We start from the raw sequence: 18,388 nt of genomic DNA, 5'->3' as shown, positions 1-18,388 counted from the left end.
GTTATAGCCCCATGGTAGTTAAATGGATCAGCACTGAGATAGATAGATAGATAGATAGATAGATAGATAGATAGATAGATAGATAGATAGATAGATAGATAGATAGATAGATAGATAGATAGATAGATACCCACAAGGTGAAATTAACTATACTATACCTTTATGAGTGGGCATGCTTTCCACATCACACTACATGAACAGTAAAGCTTATAAACACATTGCCTATCATGCAAATAATAGACATGAATTCATGGGGTGATAGACACTGCATTAATAGGCATTCAATGTGAATGTCAACACATAAAATCATTACGAATTGACTGAAGTTACACTGATCTTTCTTTTTAATCTCTTGACTAACCTCTTCTTGTATAGCGCCTTTGTAGGTGGTAATGCATTCCAAAGCAGATGACATGGCTAGTATAATGGAATTGGCACAGATTTAAAGAGTCTGGGCGTCTTGCTTCAGTATAAACCCAACTGCTTGGATCATTTACAGTGTATTCTGTCCCAAACCTACCCTAAGGGGATAATAAACACAGTGGCCTACAATGGGCATAAAGACACTACAGATTGTATATTACAGTCAAAAACAGATCAAAACAGCCATCACATTTGTCTGATCCAGGTCCAGACCCTCACTCCAAGGAGGATGTTTTCACGCACATTACGGACATCAAAACGTATATGTCCCCAGTAGTGTTTGACATAGCTATGTATTGTTTGGTTAAAAGTTCTTCACTTACAGTGGTCAATTTTATAACCTCATTTTGTAACACTTGTTTCAAAACACCCCCAGACTAATTTTTACTTGATTATCTTGACCTCTATTTTAAGTCTTTTTGGACAAAACAGACTATGAATGAATAAATGAAATGTATCTGTAAATTGTGCCTATAATAAAAGCATTAAATTGTTTCTGGGCTATTGTTGGTCTTTAAACTTTACTTAGATGTGTAATATTCACATTGCAGAAATGTGATTGTTTCTCTGTCTTCAGCATTTTTACAATGCTGATATATCCAACAAATTAAATGTTTCTTTTGGAAACATATTGATAAAGAAAATTACCTTCAGTAATATTGTATTCTAGAAACGCTCATATCAAAATCTCCATATTGGATGGTGCAGCCGTGTTAAATGGTAACAGATATGTATTTATTTTTTCATTTTTCCACAGATACTACATCAGTCTCCCAATGCAACAGAGAAAAACAAGAATATTGAAAATTATGGTTGGAATTTCAGGAAACAACATGGAAAAAAACGTATTTATTGTTTTACATATTGAAACAAAACAAAAAATGGAACATTAAATGCCATTCTGTAAAGAAGCGTAATACTCAAGACATAGTTTTCTAGAATTTTTAAATAAGCTACATCACACTGTACACTGTACTGATGTCATAGCTCCCAGGAAGGAAAGTAGGCATTCTATTGTCCTGAAACTTTTGTATGGAAAATGAGCTTAAGTTTGAGATCATTCTCTGCATGGTATGGCTTTATATCATTTGCACTCAACATTATACAATAATATCTAACTTGACCTACGAGGAGCCACAGCACACATAAACAACCCACCTTGATATGCTGATCTAACAAAGTGACCAATTGAAGAGCTGAAAAAAAATGGTTATATTGTGACCAATTAAGGTATAACGTTAAATTCTGAGGAGCGCTGTTACAATTTGATAAAATGTGCCATTATCAATAATGACTTTGTAATAAAACATGCCTGAGTTCAGTTTCACATAGTAAAATGATTTATACCAGAAAATGCCACAAACTGTGGAGATTCTGCAAAAAAACATTCATCACAGTTGTGGTAAAGAGCTGATCGTACTATTTATGGTTTTGAAATACACACTTTACAGTGGTTTTTAGATCCTCAGACAATACTACTTGATGAACAAATCCCAGACTCCTTTTTCAAAGACGGCCACCCTAGTAGAGCTTGTGATGGAAATTAAGACTTAATAACATAACTGTCCAGAAAACCCCCTGATTAAAGGCACACTGCGACAATGCAAACTGTGGACAGGCTTTATATAAAATAAAGATCAATTGACTAAAAACCACAGAACCAGACTGCAAAGGCAACTGAAGTGAAGAACAAAAATTGTTTGTTTCCTATTTCTACCCCATGCAGCAACAGAGTAATTGGTTTGTTTTTCCCAACGTTTATTTTGTGCAAATGGCTTGAGGGTTGTTAGCTCATTGTTTGACGTAGATAGTTGATTTTGAATGAAAAAATAAAGAATAGAAATGTTGATTGCTGAATATTTCACATTTCTAAGCATACTGTATATAAAAATACTGGGCCTTATTATGAAGTTTTCGCAAATCATTATCGATGATTAAAGCAATGGTAAAGTAGTTTTTAAACATTCCTCAGCTTTCTTCACATTCACATCGTATGATTAGTCCATGTCGAGTTTCAAATTTACAAATGAGAATGCTGATGCTTGAAAGTTGTTCTGAAACAAAGTTTCCGCCTGTTGGCTTTAGATTTTTAAACACATTAGGACAGCCGTTAGCAGCACGAGCTACTAAGGATTTAAATGAATATTCTTTTCAAACATGCCAAAAAACTAACACAATGGGCAAAAAAATATAAAGTAAACACAGACAAAGAGATAAAACATGTGGCAATGTGTTCTTTGAAATTCTAAAAGCACTGTGAATCTCATGCTGCACATCAAATCATCACCAATATGGCTGCATTGTGGTTCTCATTCCGCTTCCTCCCTGTGTGGAGTTTGCATGTTCTTCCAGTGCCATATCTGTGTGGGTTTTCTCCAAGGGCTCCACATTCCTCCCACAGTCCAAAGACATGCAAGTTAGGTGGACTGGCACGCTAGATTAGCCCTAGTGTGGTGTGTGCATGTGAGTGTGTGTGCTCAACCAGTAATGGACTGTTACCCTGTCCTGGAGATTGCTCTCACCTTGTGCCCTGTGCTTGCTGGAATAGGTTCCAGCGGGCTTAGAAGATGGTATGGTATAGCTTTCACATTCAGTGTTTCAGATCTAATCAGTAGTATCAGTCTTATTGATTAAAAAAAAATATTTTCTTGCATTTTACTAGAAATCTAGTTTATTTAAACTGTATCTTTGAATGATCCTAAGTTCACAGAAAAGAAGGATTTAACCTTCACCCAAAATGAAAAATGGTATCCTAGAAATACATGGGCCTGTGTTATCAATTGAGCTTTTATCATAAGTTGAGAGATTAAGGTGTAAAGCATACTAAAATGAATAAAAGAAGATTTAAATTAAAATATATTGCACAATACCACACATGTGAGATACTTACTTATTCCATGCTTGTCTAAGTTTCTTGGAACTGTATTGGGTAAACCGATCTGCAAAAGGAAAAGTAGAGAAAAAGTTTAAAACATGGACCTACAGCGTGCACTTTTTTGCATAAAATACAGTTCTATGCCTTTAGCATGTCCAGATGTTTGCATGTTATGCAAAATGTACAATTCTTTTAGCACAGGAGATGCATGTCTATTATGATTTAATATGGTATTTGCTACTTGTTTGCTACTTATAAACAGATTTCTCAAACCAACAAGATTTTTCTGTTTTTATTGACTGATGAGTAATAGCTTTAAGGAGAGTGTACTTTCAAGGCAGCATTCCATGGCTTCTGCCATTAAGGGTATGCAGTAGCCCCAGCTCCACTAACGCACCTTCAAAGGCCGTTAGCAGTGGATGTACTTGGCATTAAACGAAATTGTACATTACATGTTGTTTCAGCTTGATGTTATGAGCCCCTCTGACACCGACCAAGCTGCTGGCCCCTTCCAGAATTGAGAAGAAACACAGGAGACTGATTTTCATCATCTGATTGTGTCTTGTGGATGATTTACTTTCTTGCAGTTTGTATATTTAATTATAAGGCCCATACCAAATAATTTTAAAGCTGGCACTGACAGATGAGAGCAAAGAAAGTCTGTCTATCTAGCACAGGGACATCTCTGTTCTGGAGTCAGGCAAGTGGGCCAAGTGCAGACAAGCACTTCTTTACTGAGAGGTAATGAGAGTCTGAAACAAACTGCCTAGTCATGTCGCTGATGAAGACACCCTGCTGTCATTTCAAAACTGAGCAGATGAGATACTGCACAGATTTAGCCATTAATTAATGAAGTGAATAAAACAACTGAGAAGACAATCCTGATTTGTAGATATATTTAGACTTTCCAAGGCTAGAAAGTCTAGTCAGGCAGCCTATTAAATGCTTTTCCGCTGATGTCTTTGTAATGTTACTCATTATTATTTTGAATATCATTTCTTTTTTACTTTATTTTTCAATTACACAACTTAGTCCTATTTCATAAAGAAAGGACTTATAGTTTGTGTGCTGTCTTGAAAATGCCACACTGATTGCTATGGAAGCCACTTGACACAATGTTGAAAATGTTGGTTAGGAATGGAATTAGGGGCAAGCAGTGGAATACACACTAATAAGAAGTGGAATGAACGCATGGTTGATGGCTACACGTACTTGACCAAAAAACACTGTAACAAGCACCGAGATGAGAGAGACACTGTGTACAGCATGCATGTTTCTAGCAGCTGTAGGACACATTCAAACAGTTCAATATGCAATGCCAGTGCAGCTAAATAAAATTCTCCATTGCTTGCTGTGGCTTGTGTCTATGCATATGCTCTCTTTGTCTGCCATATTATCAGGAGCAATGTCCTGATTAATACTATACTACACTATGACCTCTTAGTACAGCCAGTGACTTCACATAAGGAACTTTCCTCCAGGATCTGACCTATAGTCCTGCCCTGGGCTTAAAGAGCAAAACAAATGTCAGCCAACTGAGCCAAAGGAGAATATCTTACACTCAAGTGACAGGGTTTTCTTGTGGCAGGCCCACTTCACTTACAGAAGGATCAAGGCAAGAGTGTGTATTTCATATGCTCTGCAAATATTTACACTGATATAAGTCAAGAAAAAGAAAAAAAAAACACTTAATTATGGCCAGTCATGGTGCATGGTTTGCATGTTCTCCTTGTCTCTACATTTATTTTCTCAAAGGCGCACAGGTTAAGTTGTTGAGGGACTCTAAATCTGAATAGACTGAGTGAGTGGAACCCTACTGTGAATGTGCCCTGCTTATTTTGGGTGGGGGGCAAGGTAGCTCATTGATTAGTGCTGCTGGCTCAAGTATCTAGCATCCGGAGTTTGAACCCTACACACATTCACTGTCCGTGTGGAATCTGCTCAATCTATCTGTGGCTGTCTGGGTTATCTTCATGTTACTCTAGGACTCCAACTACATCTCTAAAGAGCTGCGTGTTAGGTTAACTAGAGATTCCAAATTGGTCTTGTGTGAGTGTGACCATGGACGTGCGTGAGTGGACCATGAGATGGACCAGCGCCCGTGTCCATGGCTGTTTCCAGCTCTGAGGCCAATTCTTTCATGATACCTTGAACTGGAATAATCTAACTTGATAATGTTATTTTATGGAGTATCTCTAAGTAGCAGGACATTGGAATGGAGTAGGGAAAAGGGGGAAACGTGGAGAAAGCCCCAATGGAGACATGCATCTTCCATAAAACCAGAGTGAGAGTGCTGAGAATCGTGTAAAATCGACTGCAGTTACGAGGTGGAAAAGTAATAAAATCTGAGTTTACGAGGTGTGGCAGAAAAGTAATGAGACTGATTTTTTATTTACCAAAGTTTTTATTTTTTTCAAACATCAATGTTATCCCCTTCAAAGTATTTCCCTTGGGCAGCTACACACTGATGGAGACGTTGTTCCCACTGTTGGTAGCAGCGCTGGAAGTCTTCATCCGGTATGGTCTTCAGCATGTCCGTTACACTCTTTTGGATGTTTTCTAAAGTCCCGAAATGACGTCGTTTGAAGACATTTTTCAGTTTAGTAAAAAGGAAAAAGTCACACGGACTGAGGTCAGGTGAATAAGGGGGCACAGGAATGCGTTTTTTCGATTGTCCTTCTGCTCAATTTTGAGGTTTTTCGGCACCATTTTTGCACAGACTTTTCGCATGTGCAAATGTTCAGTCAAAATTTGATGAACGGTAAATCTGTTCAAATTTAATTGTTCACTCAACATTCTTAATGTTAAACGACGGTCTGATCTCACAAGAGTGTTCACACATTCGATGTTTTCATTGGTTTTCAAAGTTGAAGGCCTCCCTGAAAAACTTGAGCTTGGGATAAAAATTTTTCCCCATAGGCCTGTTTTAACTTTTCAAACGTCACACTTGCCGTTTAATGGCACAACGTTGCTCCAAATTCTGCTGTTCCATTTTGCGTGACGCACAACCAAAAACACAACTTCGCTAATAGCAGTCACAAAAATCACGTAGTTAACGGAAGGAGTTGAAACTCGCACTGAGCTATGGGAGGGTACTGATACACGTGCTCTATCAAGGACAACAGCGCAGCGTTGCCAGATCGCTTGCAGTGTTGCCAGTCTTATTACTTTTCTGCCACACCTTGTATGCTACTTGTAAGACCATCCAAACCAGACTTTCAATACAATGCACTTCCACTATGTTAACATATTTAAAAGGTAAGCTTTCTTTTTGCATTATCACCTCAGTAAAATATTTATTATGTTTATACCCAGTTAATTTATATATAAATGAAAACACTGAATAAATACAGAACAAAGTAATAAAGAAAAAGAAAAAAAACAGGAAAAAAAATTCATCCATCTGTTTTCCAAATCTGTTTTTTTAATTAGAATCGTTTGGGGACTACGTGATGCACATTAATTAAAAATAATCGTAAATTTAAAATATAACCAAAAAATTCCATTAAAATATACTCTATATCAAACAGTTATTTAAATCTGCTTATTGATCAACTATGACAAGCAAGAGAATACCAGCTGCCTCATTGGTCATTGCAGAAAAAGGAAAGACGACTGCAAATTAGACCCCTGATTTCTTGTGAAACAGAGCACGTCCACTGCAGCCTGCACCGCCGCCAAGGGTCATGTACATAAACATTTGTCGTATGAATGCCGATTGCAATTCCACATGTCAATACATGGGCTAAACTAGTCTATTTATTTCATAGTCAGAAGCTAATGAGTTGAGGAACTGTTTCAAAGCCCTTTCTTCTTTTTACATTCTCAACAGTCAGTAAAAGTGTTTTCATGAGAATCCACCAGTTCCTGAAGTACAGCAGTGGGTCTGGACTTAAAGCTGCAATGGCTTTTAAAAAGCACTGAGATTCATGCAGCTGTGCTATCCCACAGGCCTCGGAACAGCCATCAGCCTCTGCTGCTTGTTAGTTACTCATACCTGAAAGCAAATGAAAATCTCCAATTTGATTAGGTAGGGAGCTAAACATCATTAGGATACCACGGCTGCCTGCACCTAAATGTTTTCACTCATGGATTTCATTATCTAGAAGCAAATAATCAGTTGTGCAATCCATTTGCCCTGCCACCCCCCAACCCCCTGCACATCAAGGACAGCCGCAAAACTGCAGAGACCTACAGTCAAAGCCACTGGTGAGCTTATTAGAAGACCGCTGAAGAACCAGCAGCCCTCAATGAGAATTAAAAAAGCAGAACTTGGACTTTTAAGTAATGCACAATAGACTGACTTTCTTCTTTTCATCATCTGTAATCACATGCGCTGCAACTCCTTTGCCATTTATTTCTTATTCCAACGGACGTCAAGGCAAAAGACTCTGCAGTCACAAGAGAGATCCCCTTTCTGTAATGGGAATTTGTAGAATTGATTTCCTGACAATTTTGTTTGCTCCCCCCTACTGTGCTATTCGTATTGTTACATCTTCTGTTCGAAGAGTTTTAATTTAGGTGAGTAGGAGATGGGAGGGAGGAATAAAAATGTATAGATGAATTTCTTACAAAAATGCAACCTAGGAATTTGATTTACTTCTGTTCAATTATATAAAAATGGCAATCTCCTGGTGGTGATGATGATTAGGATTTCTTACGACTTTTCCTGGACTCTGAGTGTTTGGCAGCCATCTGTCAGCTGTATAAGCATCTCATCAGCTCATACACAACTGTGCAAACATGAATGGAAGATTATGAAGATTATGAAATGAACCACCACGCCCTACTCCCCTTTCAATCTCCCTTTCCCTCTCTTTCTTCTCTTTCTTCTCTCTTATATATATATATATATATATATATATATATATATATATATATATATATAGTGAGAGGGAGAGAGAGAGATAATTTTTTTCCATCCCAAAATAGACATATTCCAAATTGAGAGTGTTATTTTATATATTCACTCATATAGATGTGTTATTGATTATATATACATATGTGTGTGTGTGTGTTATATAAATGACTATGAGTGTAATATACTGCATAAGTCTACGTGTGATGTATACATACATACATGTAGGTATAAAAATTCACACATTGCAATGTGAAAAAGAAGCAGTAATGAGTATTAAAGTGAAAGTAAAAAAGTTGAATGTTTGGGCTTTACTGCCCCCTTCTGTCACAAAAGTGAATTTCATTCTTTTAGTTTTTTCTCTTTTCTTTTTTTAAAATCCCAAATTTCCTCCTACAATAAAATAGAAACTCTACAAAATATTAACCATGAGATGACTTGGTAAAACAGTAATATCACATTGAGATTTTAAAGTAGTGCATACAGTAAGTTTGCAGGGTTGCATTTAACAAACCTGATTTGATCAGTGATAACTTGCTCTGCAGCTCTTGCAGCTGATAAAAGAACATGATATACCTAAATTATGCTGGGTGGCCGTGAGAAACAGAGATGGTTTCCTGGGGCAAGGTTTATCTGTGACAATTGAGAAAACTTGTCTTGCTGCATATTCAGTCTTGTTGTCAGTAAACAATGCAGTAGGACTCCCACTTAGGTCACAGAGCTGCAGGGCCACATTAGTTTAGTATGCTCCTCAAAAAGTGAGACTGGAAAGTATGAAGGATTCCATACCAAACAATAATTACACATAGGAGCATAAGGTAGTAGGAAACAGACAAGCTATGAGAATGGAACATTAAACTGATTCTAACTTAAGCACAGGAACTGTTTAAAATTATTTTTATAGTACTAGGGAGTCTTGTTAGCTATTATGGATGTAGTGAGAAGTTAAATAAAATGACACCTTTTATTGGCTAACTAGAAAGATTACAATTTAGTCTTTATCCTTCTAGTTAGCCAATAAAAGGTGTCATTTTGCTTAACTTCTCTTCTAGTTAGTCACTACATCTATAATAGCTAACAACACCATAGTAGTATAAAAATCATGATTTTTAGAAATTGAAGAAAAGAATATCATCTATTGACTATGCTTTGAATTAAAATAATCTGCCATTCAGTTTTTAAGAAAACTCATTTTTATATTTGAGAAGAGATTTCATCTCTGCATTTGTTAGCTGGCAGTGTGACTTCCTCAATGATTTGTTGGGCTGGAAACTACAACTTTCAAGATCAACATCAGCAGTGGACAACATTGTGAATCAAACCGAGACACTAATGTTTGCTTTGTTTGTATTAATATTACACATATCCTCTTCAAAGCCATTGTGAAACACTAGGGGTCACTGTTGCCCAGTTAAACCCAATACGCAGACACAGGTTAAAAGCACAAAGAAGTATTTTTAATTCTTCTCTACTGCAATAGTGTTCCCCTAGCACCAAAGCCACAGTAAACAGGCAAGTAAATAAATACAACTCTCAATAATAACAATAATAATAATAATTCGCTCCTCCACACCTCCCAGCAAGTTCTGTCATACTCCTCCCGACTCCCGCTCGCTTGCAGGGTCTCCAACAGTCCTTTATATAGTCCTTGACCCGTAAGTGCTTTTGCCGATCCATCCACGTGACTTGCTAGCACTTCCGGGTCAGATGGAGGGCTACGAATGAGGCATGGCTCCTTTGGTCCTGTTACAGCTTCTCCTGGCAGCACCCACGGTACCCAACAGGGCTGAGAAAGTGTACTCCAATAATCCCAAGGATTCCCAGCAGGAATCTGAAGCACTGTTACATTCCAGGGAGCTGCCATCTAGCGTTTTGGAGGAGGCAAAAGCCCAAAAGCCGCTGCCTTTCCCCACCCGTCCATCCTCAGGGTGTCCCGGCCGGGTTGAGCTGCCAGCTGTCTATCACATTGTGTAATCCCATTCACAGTCGTGAGGGTCCAGAGGACAGCCTTACAGTACTGGGTACAAAGAAGAATATCCACTCACACAGATAGTCACACAGGGATCACTTTGGAATGTCTTTGAGGACGATGGAGGATAACATACAAATTCCACACAGACAGCAGCCAGGCGTGTAATTCAAGTATTGGATGACTCCGTGAGTTGGCAGTGCTAAGTACTCCACGACTGTTAAATCACGATTGTGTGATGGCGAGGCTCGTGTTACAAATCAGGGAGGTAACACACACACTAAACATGTGCATTAAGCTTTAAAGAAAATAAACACTCCCACCCCATCATATAATTAGCTTATAAAAGATTTCCTAACATATGTTTTACAATTTAATCAACTCCATCTGCGTAGATATTTAACACAAATTCACTACAATCTTGAAACCCATCTTGGTAAAATGTGAAGAGTTTAAACATTCTATTTCACCCACAACACGTTTCAAGTACTGGCTTCTGTGAGAGGTTTGAATTCTGTATTTTTAAAAAATTAAGAATAGCATAGCCAAAAGTGTATTATTGAAATCTAAACATTCACTATCTTAAGCTATTTACCCACCAAACATTGGGTGCAAGGCAGTGAACCAGTCCTGTAAAGCACATCCACTCAACTTAAAGCGCAATGAACTAAACCCACACACACACACAGACAGGGAGTACATGAAAACTCCACGCGCACAGCGACAGGGATGGAGGTACAAACTCAGTAAAATGTTTGTTCTAACAATTGAACTACAATTAAACTAACATAATGCAACAGTTTAGAAATTCTTCTCTTAATTTGTTGTCACAGCAGTTTTACTCTTGGAGTGTGATGGTGCAGGTTACCTCCTTGCTCCCTCTACCATAATGGAAGCCTCTTGAACCCGACACATTTGATAACGTAACCGGATGAGCTGAGCTGATGAGGACAAAACACACCAAGCAAGGGGATGGTGAACAGTGCAAGTGATTTTATTATAGGAAACAAAAAAACAAGTGTTCCAGAAGTGCAGTGCTCAGAAAATAGTTCAATAAATAATCCATCATCAAAGTGCTGGTGGAGGTTAAAATCTGAATAAATAAAAAAAATTCTTATCCCCGGTGCTTCCCTTTGAAAACTGATCCCTCTCCAGCTTACCCTACTCGGACTTTGAAGTATGGAGAGATGTCCGCCAACAGTCGCAGACATCCTTCAAAACTGGCCTGTCTCCACACCGACTAATCCATGGCATTCCACAGGGAGCCACCAGACCCTGCTCTCGCATCCAATCCAGGCTTCACCCAGCGAAAGTGCTTCGTCCTGCCACTGTTGCCGGTCATAAGCTTCACCCGGTGAGAGGATCCTCCTGAGCATAACAATCACTCCTGCTCCCGGCTGCTCAGAAGGAGTGATACTCACGCCCCCTCCTGAATGCTGGCCACGCGCTACCTCCTGGGGCACCATTCCTGTGTGCTGGCCACGCGCTACCTCCTGGGGCACCATTCCTGTCCACCTGCTTCTCTCCTAAGCTCTGGCTCACTATTGTTCCTGCTTTTCTCTCCATTCTAAAACCTTTGATCTTCCTTCCTTTGTTCTGTTTCTATTTCCTGCAATCCTTTTTAGAGGCTGGAGAGCTTTTGCAGGTGCGATCGCCTGATTGCAACAACCAGGCTGATAACAAGGCAATCAGACTGCTCACATGTGCCGGTAAGACAACGCATTGACAGCTGACTGCCTCGCACCAGCCCGGAGATGGGGCGTCTTCCCAGCAGATCGCTTGCACCTGCTCCCCCCTCCCCAGCGTGAGTGCATTCATTATTTATTTATTAATTAAAACGTCCACTTTTTCAGCCGCGGACCTGCTATACCACATGGGGGAAACTCTTTCACAGGCCACGGTGACCTGAGCCTTTTCATAGCATCATACTGCCCACCAACCAATGGACCAGGCGTAGCAGATCTGTCGTCACATTGGTCTACTGTGTGCATGCGTCATTTGCTGCTTTTCTGTTCCTTTACTTATTTGAAAATACAAATTGTCCAGTAACTCAAAACCTTTACTACCAGTATAAGGCATTTGAAAACTAGGCATCTCTGGCTGTGAAATAATCATAATATATCTCAGACACTACAGAACCCCATGGAAGCTCCAGGAAAAAAGTCAAAAGACATTAGTTGTCCATTCCTGTGATAACTTCTTGCTTGAAAGCTGGCAATAGGAGGTTGACAAGTAGTACTGTAGGTTCAGGGTCCTTAAGTTCTCACTCTTTCAGTCTTAAAAAGACTGAAACTACAGGTAAGGGATTATACATGGGGATTGTGGGTACAAAAGATAAACATACAAAATTGAATTAAAGGTTCAGGGGATCATTTCATAATGGATTTCTGTCTAGGTGAACCACGCAGGTGGCGCAGTGTTAGTGCATGCTGCTTTGCAGTAAGGCGATTGTGGGTTCGCTTCCTGGGTCCTCTTTGTGTGGACAGTGCTTTAAGTATTGAGAAAAGTGCTATATAAATGTAAAGTATTACTATTAAAAGTATTTTATCATGTAATGTATCAAACAGGAAGCATGGTGGCGCAGTGGGTACCGCAGTTAGGAGACCCGGGTTCGCTTCCTGGGTCCTCCTGCATGGAGTTTGCATGTTCTCCCTGTGTCTGTGTGGGCACCCTCTGGGTGCTCTGGTTTCCTCCCACAGTCCAAAGACATGCAGGTTAGGTGCACTGGCAATTCCAAATTGTGTCGCTTGATGTGTGTGTGTGTGTGCTGGCACCCTGCCCGGGATTTGTTTCCTGCCTTGCGCCTTGTGTTGGCTAGGATTGGATCCATGAGACCCCCGTGACCCTGTAGTTAGGATATAGCGGGTTGAATACTGGATGGATGTATCAAACAAAGACATTCATTAGTTATCTTGTAACAAAATAAATATTTCAAATGTGTAAGGAAGAAAAATAGTGTGACCCCTTTCATTTCAATCTATATATTTAGAATTAAAGGCAATATACGGAACACGTGAATAAGTTAAATGGAGCAGATGAATGACACTGCTGGCTCAGTACTAGTAAGGTAACTTGGTACAAACCTTATTTAGAAATGGAAGTTGTTGGATTTGTCAGGTTTTGGTGGTCAAGTACAGCACCTCTCCACCAGTTACTTGCCCACCAAATGGGGCGTCAAACGCAGATCCTGGAGGGCCACAGTGGCTGCAGGTTTTTATTCCAGCCACCAATTACTGCTATTCATGGATTACACTTCACTTCTTTTGCCTCTATTATAAATAATTTGCTTAATAAGGTTCAGAACTATTAACAGTTTTTTTTTTCTTAACCAGAAGCAAGTGAAAAATGAGATGCAAAGCCAGCCACTAAATGAACAGAAAACTTGATCCAATTTGTACCTATGTGTATATCATACAATATATTTTTCAATTAAACTTTTGGAAAGAAAAGAAGTGAACATTTGAGAAATATCAATCTGCTCTTGTTCTCAAAACCTTTAATGGTGCTCTCAGAAAAATGAAGCTCAACAGTTTTAGAAGAATCTGTTATGACAGAATGAAAGCACTAACTACAATAGACATAGAATTAAATAACTGGTTACAGTTGGGTGACATGGCTAAAAAAACTGTATCTCGGTATTCTTAGGTCATGTGTGTATTCAATAAGTATCAATATTTTATTTTTTCTAAAATGCTATGGTATAAGTTTCATTTAGGTGGCATGGTTCTCCCTGTGTCTGCGTGGGTTTCCTCTCGGTACTTCGGTTTCCTCCCACAGTCCAAAGACGTGAAGGTTAGGTACATTGGCGAATCTAAATTGCGGGTTTGTTTCCTGCCTTGTGCCCTGTGTTGGCTGGGACTGGCTCCATCAGACCCCCGTGACCTTGTAGTTAGGATATACTGTAGCAGGTTGGATACTGGATGGATGGAAGTTTCATTTATCGTCTCATGTCAGAATGAACATCTGTCACATCAAAATGTGTTTTTCAAATGAGAAACATCTGTTGAACTTAACATAAAATGACAACAGATATAAACATAAAAAACACATACTTTAGTCCTTTCTAAAGAATGCAGACAAAAATATGTAACTGCCTAAAAATGAAAAAGAATATTTCAAAAATTCAATAGCTTATTTGTAGAATAAGCCCATTGGTTAATGCCAATATTCAAAATAAGACATTTTGAGTGCTTTGTTTCCCTATTGAATGATTTCACTTTAACTGGTTAACTAAAATGAGTGACCAGCTTGTGGCTTGTTTGTAGATCCGCACTTTTTTAAAAACCCAGTTTTCAATAAAAATGCGTGCAGTGAGGCTCAGGTAGGGCTCACATGTTCTGCTAGACCACAAATTTGTCGTATTCGCAAAGTATGCAACATTGGGAAGTTCTTCAGTAATTTTCTCTTGGACCTCGGCATATACCTTTGGTAATCCTTTAGCAGAAAAAAAAATGTATGGCTGGGTAACTCATATTTAGGATACGTCTTTTTAAGCAGCTGTTTCATTGACTACACAGACGGGGACCATGTCCATCACTATGTAATATGCTCCAGTGGTAGTAATACCTCTCCATTTTACATGATCTGTTTTGTAAGGCACACAATGGGGAAATGGAGCTTCTAATGTAGTTTGTTTTAAGACAGCAGGCTGGTGTTTGGCAATGCTGGAGAAAGACTGTGCAGCAGAATTTTATGCACTCTTCATCCTGAATTGCATGCTGTATTTTAAGATGATAGATGAGATTTGTAATGCTGCTAGCTTTCATAGTGATTTTGTAGGCATAGTTTACATGATTTTGAAACTGAACCACCTCCATACAACAGATCCATACGTGTGCTATTTACAGATAACATCATCACTTGTACTGTCCTCCTCTAGACTAACTTGATAGCTTTGTGGTCTAGCTCACTATGCTCCATTTTGGCAGAATGAGCTCAGATGTGTGAGGCGCAAATCATGAAACCTACATGGGAAACAAACCCAACACAAGTTAAAAGAAGATGACTTGATCTTCAGTGATTCAGACGAGATTGTATACACATGTCAGATAGGTGATTTTAATAGCAAGGTCAATCATACATTAGCAACAGTGTCATGGTGATCAAGTGCAAATACACAAACAACAGTGTTAAGTTTTGCGTACTACACAGCACTGTCGCATGAACACTGTGAGCTCAAAAAAACAAAAAAATTCGATATACATCCTCCAAAAACTGAGAATGTAAAAATTTATAAATATAGCCTCAATATATGTTACAGTATATCACCCAGCCCCATAATGGGTTACATTAAATGTAAGATATAGCTTCTAATTAAAAAAGAAAACAGTTAGCTCGTCACCTATTAGCTTATCTCAGTTACTGTTTTTAATTCTTACAGAGCAAGTTAATTAAAGTTAAAGCAGAAGAGGTGTGTTCCACTAGCAGCAGTAACTGGTTACTACTTAACAAAGTGGATGGAATAAAAACCTGTTTCCATTACACGCAACTTTAAGAAACCTGACTTAAGATGAGTAAATCTTATAGAGTTAAACTAATCTAGAAAACAAACTTTATTTTGCTTTTTTAATTTTGTATATTTATTTTCCCCGTACGTTTATCTTATGTATCACCTTTCTTATTTTTGCGAGTGTCACAAAACTAATAGAAAACTTCTGCTTTTTGACTCTTTTTCTTCAGTGGATGTTTTTTCACCACTCTCAGATATTGCTATACGGCTCCCTACTGTTTTACACAGGCTTTGATGTATATGTGACACATACTGTAAGTAAATGTATTTTAATTTATATTTAATTTATAAGCCATCTTATTTATTCTAAATAATTCAGGGAAAAATATCTTAACACTATGAGTACCCATAAGAGTACTTTCATGTAATTGTCATTATGTTATTTTTTCTTTAAAACCAACTATAAGTGATTGCCAAGCTGAAAGGGTGAAGAACAAGCACAGCATAAGGAAAGATAAAACAGTGGGCATTCAAGAACTGAGGTGAATGGAGAGCATCTTTAAGACCTGTGTTAGTACATGTGAGCCACTAGAGGGCAGATGACACTGTATAAGTAAACGGGAAGGCCTTTTCTAAAACTTGCAGTAGACTGGAAGGAAGCCTCCCTTTTTCCTCCTGTGTGTTAAGAGAACAGGCAGCTTAGAAACTATCACAGGGACTTTCCATTTCAAAACAATAAGTAGGCTAATTCATCTCCAGAGCTATTGGTATTTTGAATTCAAGTATTTGCATGGATCCTACTGAATTCTGATTTATTGTTTGTATTGTGATTTACAGTGGGATGCAAAAGTTTGGGCAACCTTGTTAATAGTCATTATTTTCCTGTATAAATCGTTGGTTGTTACGATAAAAAATGTCAGTTAAATATATCATATAGGAGACACACACAGTGATATTTGAGAAGTGAAATGAAGTTTATTGGATTTACAGAAAGTGTGCAATAATTGTTCAAACAAAATCAGGCAGGTGCATAAATTTGGGCACCGTTGTCATTTTATTGATTCCAAAACTTTTAGAACTAATTATTGGAACTCAAATTGGCTTGGTAAGCTCAGTGACCCCTGACCTACATACACAGGTGAATCCTATAATGAGAAAGAGTATTTAAGGGGGTCAATTGTAAGTTTCTCTCCTCCTTTAATTTTCTCTGAAGAGTAGCAACATGGGGGTCACAAAACAACTCTCAAATGACCTGAAGACAAAGATTGTTCACCATCGTGGTTTAGGGAAGGATACAGAAAGCTGTCCCAGAGATTTAAGCTGTCTGTTTCCACAGTTAGGAACATATTGAGGAAATGGAAGACCACAGGCTCAGTTCAAGTTAAGGCTCGAAGTGGCAGACCAAGAAAGATTTCGGATAGACAGAAGCGACAAATGGTGAGAACAGTCAGAGTCAACCCACAGACCAGCACCAAAGACCTACAACATCATCTTGCAGCAGATGGAGTCACTGTGCATCGTTCAACCATTCGCACTTTACACAAGGAGATGCTGTATGCAGAGTGATGCAGAGGAAGCCTTTTCTCCGCCCACAGCACAAACAGAGCCGCTTGAGGTATGCTCAAGCACATTTGGACAAGCCAGCTTCATTTTGGAATAAGGTGCTGTGGACTGATGAAACTAAAATTGAGTTATTTGGGCATAACAAGGGGCGTTATGCATGGAGGAAAAAGAACACAGCATTCCAAGAAAAACACCTGCTACCTACAGTAAAATATGGTGGTGGTTCCATCATGCTGTGAGGCTGTGTGGCCAGTGCAGGGACTGGGAATCTTGTCAAAGTTGAGGGACGCATGGATTCCACTCAGTATCAGCAGATTCTGGAGACCAATGTCCAGGAATCAGTGACAAAGCTGAAGCTGCGCTGGGGCTGGATCTTTCAACAAGACAATGACCCGAAACACTGCTCAAAATCCACTAAGGCATTCATGCAGAGGAACAAGTACAACGTTCTGGAATGGCCATCTCAGTCCCCAGACCTGAATATAATTGAAAATCTGTGGTGTGAGTTAAAGAGAGCTGTCCATGCTCGGAAGCCATCAAACCTGAATGAACTAGAGATGTTTTGTAAAGAGGAATGGTCCAAAATACCTTCAACCACAATCCAGACTCTCATTGGAACCTACAGGAAGCGTTTAGAGGCTGTAATTTCTGCAAAAGGCGGATCTACTAAATATTGATTTCATTTCTTTTTTGTGGTGCCCAAATTTATACGCCTGCCTGATTTTGTTTGAACAATTATTGCACACTTTCTGTAAATGCAATAAACTTCATTTCACTTCTCAAATATCACTGTGTGTGTCTCCTATATGATATATTTAACTGACATTTTTTATCGTAACAACCAATGATTTATACAGGAAAATAATGACTATTATGCCCAAACTTTTGCATCCCACTGTATTTGTAGAAATCTTATGGATGTGTTTACACATTTTAGCAGTGGTTGTCACAAGTTGTCTCTTGGTTTATTTTCTTTGATCTTTGTAACTTGATCACTCACTCACTTTTCAGTGACTGGAGCAGTTTGGTTTTATGCCTAAGAAGTCTACGATCGACTGCATCCCGGCACGGAGGGTTGTCATGAAGCGCAAATGTGAATATCTGCAGTTTCTTTCAGCCTTTGTCGATTTATGGAAAGCGTTTGACTCAGTTGATCGAGCTGTCCTGTGGGATATCCTGAGACTTTGTGGGATCCTCCTGAAGTTGCTGGATATAATGACCAGCCTGTGCATTGGTACTGTGAGTGCAGTG

General features: G+C 38.8%; 1 protein-coding gene across 4 annotated transcripts in view; it reads right to left on the bottom strand.

Annotated features, from left to right (window-relative positions):
• cdk14 (cyclin-dependent kinase 14) overlaps positions 1-18,388 on the bottom strand; it is an 891,964-nt gene that overhangs the window by 268,196 nt on the left and 605,380 nt on the right. For all 4 annotated transcript variants that reach the window (XM_039736967.1, XM_039736966.1, XM_039736968.1 and 1 more), the window contains one exon: positions 3,314-3,362. In XM_039736967.1, coding sequence (XP_039592901.1) covers positions 3,314-3,362 — 49 coding nt within the window. The remainder of the gene's footprint in view (positions 1-3,313; positions 3,363-18,388) is intronic.

This window comes from Polypterus senegalus, chromosome 15 (genome assembly GCF_016835505.1).
Source record: "Polypterus senegalus isolate Bchr_013 chromosome 15, ASM1683550v1, whole genome shotgun sequence".
Taxonomy (NCBI): Eukaryota; Metazoa; Chordata; class Cladistia; order Polypteriformes; family Polypteridae; genus Polypterus; species Polypterus senegalus.
Note: the sequence above shows the minus strand (reverse complement) of the source record. Positions and strands in the feature narration are given on the sequence as shown.